Source organism: Trichoderma virens, assembly GCF_000170995.1.
Source record: "Trichoderma virens Gv29-8 chromosome Unknown TRIVIscaffold_25, whole genome shotgun sequence".
Classification (NCBI taxonomy): Eukaryota; Fungi; Ascomycota; class Sordariomycetes; order Hypocreales; family Hypocreaceae; genus Trichoderma; species Trichoderma virens.
Genome location: NW_014013724.1, coordinates 1 through 6587, shown reverse-complemented (window position 1 = coordinate 6587; position 6587 = coordinate 1). Strand labels below are relative to the sequence as shown.

Genomic DNA, 6587 nt, shown 5'->3' with positions numbered 1-6587 from the left:
CGTTATACTGCTTTTATACTAGTGGTAATCCACTATGTCAGATTATAGAAAAAAAAAGGATCGGTAGCCTTGTGGAGTGGATTTGACATATAACAACAGCTGCTTACTAGCAGTGATCCACTCTGTCAGATTATAGAAGAAGGAGGATCGGCAACCTTGTGGAGTGGATTCTGCGAACGACAACTGCTTACTGTATAAAGTCCAAGGCTAGCAGTGATCCACTCTGTCAGATTATAGAAAAAAAGAAAAGGATCGGCAACCTTGTAGAGTGGATTTGACGAATGACAACAGCTGCTTACTGTATAAAGTACGAGGCTAGCAGTGATCCACTCTGTCAGATTATAGAATAAAGAATCGGCAATCTTATAGAGTGGATTTTACGAATGACGACAGCTGTTTACTCTGTACTCTTACGCCCCTTGTTATAACCGCAACTTAGGAGTAGAATGTATTGCTACTTAGCACAAAGATACAAAGACTATCCTATCAAAAGTGTTAGGGCAGAATTTTCGTACTTTCTTTATCAGCGGAGCGGTACCTTTCTTAACCTGCTCGGAAATGGATTTAGTGCTTAGACCCCTTACTTTGGATAGATTAATGTAAAGCAAAGAGTACTTATGCAATTAAGTATGTAGGATTTTGTTTTATATGTACTTTAGTATATAAGTGATATACCTTTAATTTTGATATTTTTTTAGTTTATATTTAAATAAATATAAACTTCTTTTTTATTTTTTTTTTCTAAAATAATACTTAATTAAGTAATCTTGTAATTTTAAAATAAATTAATTATAATAAATATTATTTTAAATATTAAAAAAAGTATTTAATTACATTAATATTAAGTTTATATTGTTTTATTTATATAATAAATATTTAACTATATTAATTAATAAAATAATATTTTACAATTATTTTTATTAATAAATTTTTACTTAAAATATTTTATATAATAATATTATTTTCCTTTTTGTATATTATATAAAAAATAAAAATAAAAATATTTTATTATTTTTTTAGTATAATAAGTTAGTATTTAACGATTTTAAACTAAATTACTAAATATACTTACTGTTAGTTGCTTTAGAATTATTTTATATTTTCTTTTTATTAATTATATTAATTCCTATATACATGTGAAGTTAAACAAGGTCCCACAAAGGTAATAAACAGACTATTAGCTGCTATTCTCTTTCTTTGGGTCTTATAGTATTTATTTTATCTATTATAATAGATCCATTAGATAAAAAGTTGAGATATTCCTTCCTTTATACAGAATAGATTAGTACGTAATAGACTTTCGAAACTTTGGCTGCCTGCGATGGCTGTACTCCGTGTTTCGAAATCCTTCAAGCAAAAGAACCGAGGTAACCATTCCTTTTCTTATCTACCATAGGTCATCCTTCCGGTAAAAGAGCTATCTACCGTAGGTAATCCTTCCGGTAAATGAGCTATCTAGCGTAGGTAATCCTTCCGGTAAACGAGCTATCTAGCGTAGGCAATCCTTCCTGTAAATGTGCTGAGATAGTCTTCTTTTTAACAGGGGTAATAATACAGAATTGTTGCGGCCCAAAGGCTGACAAAAAACATCGCTGCGCATCACATACATTAATAGCGGCAGACTGGCGGTGTAAATTTGTCCTCCATTGGACCCATGTCAGCAATTCAAGCTTATGGCACAATATAAAGGCTCTGGATTCTAGTCGACGTCTACGGAGTATGTTTTTATTTATTATCACTACTGTTAGCCCCTAGTAACACCTCTGGCACCCTCAGCGCCCTCCCCCCTCTACTGTTTATACCACATACTTTGTCACATTCACCCAGCTGCATCTAGCCCGCTGTAATACAGTGCTATCCTTTTTCCGTGCACAGTATCACTATGCTCACACCACGCTTACTGGAGGAGGGTCGAGCCAGAGTAGAGGAAACGTTGCAAAGGGGTTATGCGCCGTCTCATCTTCCCCATAACTTGGAGTTGATATTCGTCGACGACAGTCGAAAGTCAACTTCACTGTCCATGAGGACCAAAATTGCCAGTACTCGTGAAAGGTCGGCTATCCTGCGCACTCTTGAGCCTAAAACTCTCATCTGGTGGGCAGTAGCCTTCCCTATGCGGCAATGGTCTGGTGGAAGGAAAATGAGTAACTTCGCCTTTGAATCGCTAGTTCGGCATGTACGTGGTCAAACCGCGGACACACATGGGATATTGCCAGTTGTGCAGGATAATTTGCATGAGCTGAGGCTGAAGTATCCATTGTGCGAGCCACTGCAACAGTTCCTTAATGGTAAGCTCTGAATCCTTGTGACTTTTCTGAGAAGAAGAGTCACCCTTATCATGCTATAAAGCTAATTCAACTTTTAGCCGCTGCACTGGATCTCATCATAGACAGTAGTGTTTTGAGGACGCCTATAGATGCGCAAGGTATGTCCCTAATTCAACGAAATTACGCGGCAAATCAAAACTGAGACGAGAGAATGTAGTTGAAACTCCTCCAGATTTAGACTTTTCACAACAAGGAGATTACATCCATTTTACTAGAGGTCGGCATGACTCTATAGAAAGGCTTCCTGACTTTCAAGATAGTATAGAAAGATCGCTCAATTTTCAGTATGAGAAAAACAATCAGGCCAGAATATCAACAGCTTTTGATATTTTTGTGCCGACAGACGGAATTGAACATGATGCCTACGTTATGGTTCCTATTGGCTCTAGCGAGGTTTGGCGCGTTTTGCATGAACTAGGAATGGTACAATGAATTCATGGATAAGGTGGTCGGAGTTGCTGAAGCAAAGCAACTGAAAACACCATGGTGTTTAATTTAGTATAAAAAAATAGTATTATTTAAATAACAAACAGCAGCAAATTGTATATATGCAAAGCAATTAGCTCTATATTTTGCATACTTGGATATATTACAGGCCCTCGGATTTCCAAATATTATGGCTTTATTTAAGTAACCTTTTTACTTAACTTATTAAGCAAAGGATAAGTATAATAAAAGTTAGATTTTATTACCATAACTAGTACTTTGTAATTTATATAAAATATTTAAAGAGTGATACTACAATAGTAAAAAATGTAATATTACTGTAGTAGCTGCAATATTAGTTTATAATTTATAATATTAATATTTATTAATTTTACTTTTAAATACTTAATATAAATATTTATTTTAAAAATTTATATATACATTTATATTTATAATTTATGTATATATAATATAATATAATATATATATATATTATATTTAACTTAAATTTAAACATAAATAAGTTTTTAAATAAATATTTAATTTAGTAATATATTTATTAATATATTTAAAATATATTATAAAAAATTTATAATTACTTTATAAAAACTTTTAAATATTATATAAAATTAAATGTTTAATAAAGTAAATATATATAAAAAAAAATTTATAATTTAAATATAAAATACTTATTTTTATATTAAATATTTTCTTTTTTTAAATTTAAATATTATAGCTTTGAGTATTTTATTAAGTTTTAACTTAACTTCAGAAATTTCCAATTAGTTTAAAAAAGTTTAACCAATTAATATCTTTGGGAAAGCTAGCGTATTTACCTTTTTACATTCTCTCATCCAACACAACGCCAAGCTAAATAATTTTCGGCTAAGCCAATTAAGGAAAATTTCGCAAAGAAGAATATAAATACACTATAGTATTGAGCAATCTCTCCAGTAGCTTAGACCTGTTGGCTTACACATTCGTTCTGTCAATCTCTCAGAATACTACTGCCAATTCCTTATCCACTCTCAGAGTCCTGTATCTTGTATTAACAGAGGTCAAGAATAGCAGAAATGGGGAATGGAACACAGACAAAATGGGGCACGATTCTCATCGTTGGTGGTTCTGGCCGTCTTGGATACTACATCGCCCAGGAGCTTTTGAAGCAGCCCGAATGCAGCCGGGTAGTCTCTATCAGTCGCAGCAGCAAGATTGCCCACCACTGTGACGGCGTCGAGTATCATACTTGTGATATTCGGGACAAGGAGGCTCTAGAAGCTACCCTACGCCAATTCATGCCAGAGACAATTATCAACACTGCGGCTCCGGCGCACACAAGTGAAAGCACTCCAAGCTCTGAATTTGAGCAAGTTTTTGTGTATGCTCAAGACTCACTGATGATACTGGCACAAAAGGTCGGTACCAAGTACATGATCTGCACTACGTCCTCGAGCGTCATCGAAGGCTACAATCACATCCAGGCCAATGAAACCGCTCCGTTATGGCCGGAGAATTCCACCGCATTTCCCTACTGGGTTCAGCGCGCAAGAGCAGAGAGACGTCTTCTGGCCCTAGACTCGCCAGGCTTTCAGACAGTCTCTCTTCGGCTGCCACTAATTATCGGAGAGAGGGAATATGCATTTATACCAGCCATGCTTAAGACGATGAATGAAGGCAACACCGGTGTGCAGATAGGGAGCGATCAGGGTCTACTCGCCACAGTCTCTGGGACGGATGCCGCACGTGCTCACGTTCTTGCCCTACGGGCACTGACGAGAACGCGAGACAATGACGTTCACGGCGAGGCATTTTACATTACGGGCAAAAAAGACCTGACATTCTGGAAAATGGCGCGCATTATCTGGCAGGAGGCCGGCTGGAAACAGGAGAAGCCGCCATTTGTTATGCCTGAGTGGGCTGCTAAGCTGATGGCGGTTACATCCCAGACTATCATGGCTCCCTTCGGAGTGGAACCACCGCTGACACTCCATACGTTGCGATTCATGTGTAATACATGGACGTATGATGGCACTAAGGCTAAGAATCGACTAGGATATATACCAGAAGATGATACGGAGGACGAGCTTCGAAAGGGTGTAAGATGGTATTTGGCAAATCAAGTAGCTGAATAAGGGAGCTTTGCGATGGATTAGCCAGATCAATTATCTAAGCCGAGAGTAAATTTAGTTTTGCTATTTACACAATATAAATTAGTTATTAGTATAATATTTTTAAAACTTAATATTAAATATATTAGCCACTAGTATATGGTTTTAATAAAGGTTATTTACAAAGTTGTTATATCCCACAAGGATTATAAAAGTTACTTTAATATAAACTTTACTGTATTATAAAAGTAAGTGTAAAAGTTATTTATACATTAATATATATATAAAATAATAAAACAATTAATAATAATATAAAATTATATTATAGAAAAAAAAAATAAAAGGTATTTTATATATATTATTTAAGATATTAAAGCTTAAGGTATTTATAAGTTTAATTAAGTTTATTAATAAAAAAAATAACTTAATAAACTGTAAAGGAGTTGGCCCTTAGGACTAAAGCTATAGCTGGAGGTTTTATTCCTCCAGCGATGTTACCGCTAGCTAATTGCGCTACGAACAGCAAAAGGATACGAATTGAACTTGCTTACTGGACAAGTTCAATTAGCTTTATAAAGCCTGTAGAGCTTACAGAAAGTGAGTAAAGTTTAATCTAAAATATAAATATAAATTATACAATTATTTTTATACTTTATTGGAAAATATAATAATTTAATAAAATATTTAATAAATTTTAAAATATTTAAAAAAAATTATTAAAAAAAATTAATTATATATTTTTTTATTTTATTTATAAAAGTTAAATTTAATATTAAAATAAAAGGTTTAATATTATAATAGTTGATTTAATAAAAAGTTATACTTTAGCCTTTAGTTTAAAATCTAAAATGAATTTATAGTTTAATTTAATTAACAATAGCTAATTAAACTAAACTTTAGAGATTTAAGTTATATTATTAATAAAAGTATTAAAAATATAAGTGTTTATTTAAGTTTAAAATTAAATTTAAAATATATAAAAAGGTTTAATAATAAAGTTTAAATATAATATAAAAACTTTAAATTATAATTTAATAATTTATTTAAAGTAAAAAAGCTATTATATTATTTATTAAATAATAAAAAACAGTAATGATTTTTAAAAATAAATTATATATTTTAAAAAATTTAATAAAATAATATAATATAAAAATAAAGAATTTTTATAATAATTAAAGATAACTTAACGGTTAACTAAAAATCTAATATATAAATAGCTAAAATAACTAAAAGTAATAAAAAACTATTTATAATTATAGTAAAAATAATAGTTATTATAATAAAAACTTATAATAAAAATATAATTAATATAGTAGAAAAAGTATATTAAAGCCTTAAAAATAAATAAAGTAAAAAAGAATAACCTAAACTATTTATAAAAAAAGTAATATAAATCCACTAAATTAATTAAAAGTAAATAATTAAAAATTTAATAATAATTATTTTAATTTTAGTTTTTTAAGTAGTTTATTTTTTATATCTAAAAGAATTATTTTATTTATATTTAAATTTATTAAATTTATTTTGAATAATTAATATATTAATATAATTTTTATTTATATATAATTTTTTAAATATTATTTTTAATATAAAAATTTATATATTCTTTTTTAATTTTATATTAAATATTATATTTAATAATAATAAACAATAAATATATATAATACTTTTAATATAAATATATTAAACTTTTTATTTTAATATTAAATCTTTTATTTTAATATTA

General features: G+C 30.2%; 2 protein-coding genes across 2 annotated transcripts; both read left to right on the top strand.

Annotated features, from left to right (window-relative positions):
• Positions 1–1787: 1787 nt before the first annotated feature.
• On the top strand, positions 1788–2803 carry TRIVIDRAFT_78733 (uncharacterized protein; the record flags this gene model as incomplete). The annotated part of the gene is made up of 3 exons (XM_014100814.1): positions 1788–2288; positions 2366–2425; positions 2485–2803. The coding sequence occupies 3 exons, from the start codon at positions 1883–1885 to the stop codon at positions 2757–2759; spliced, it is 741 nt and encodes a 246-aa protein (XP_013956289.1).
• A 1023-nt stretch (positions 2804–3826) lies between these two features.
• TRIVIDRAFT_151179 (uncharacterized protein) lies at positions 3827–4885 on the top strand (the record flags this gene model as incomplete). The annotated part of the gene is made up of 1 exon (XM_014100813.1): positions 3827–4885. One exon carries the CDS (start codon positions 3827–3829, stop codon positions 4883–4885), a length of 1059 nt encoding a protein of 352 aa, XP_013956288.1.
• Positions 4886–6587: the final 1702 nt, after the last annotated feature.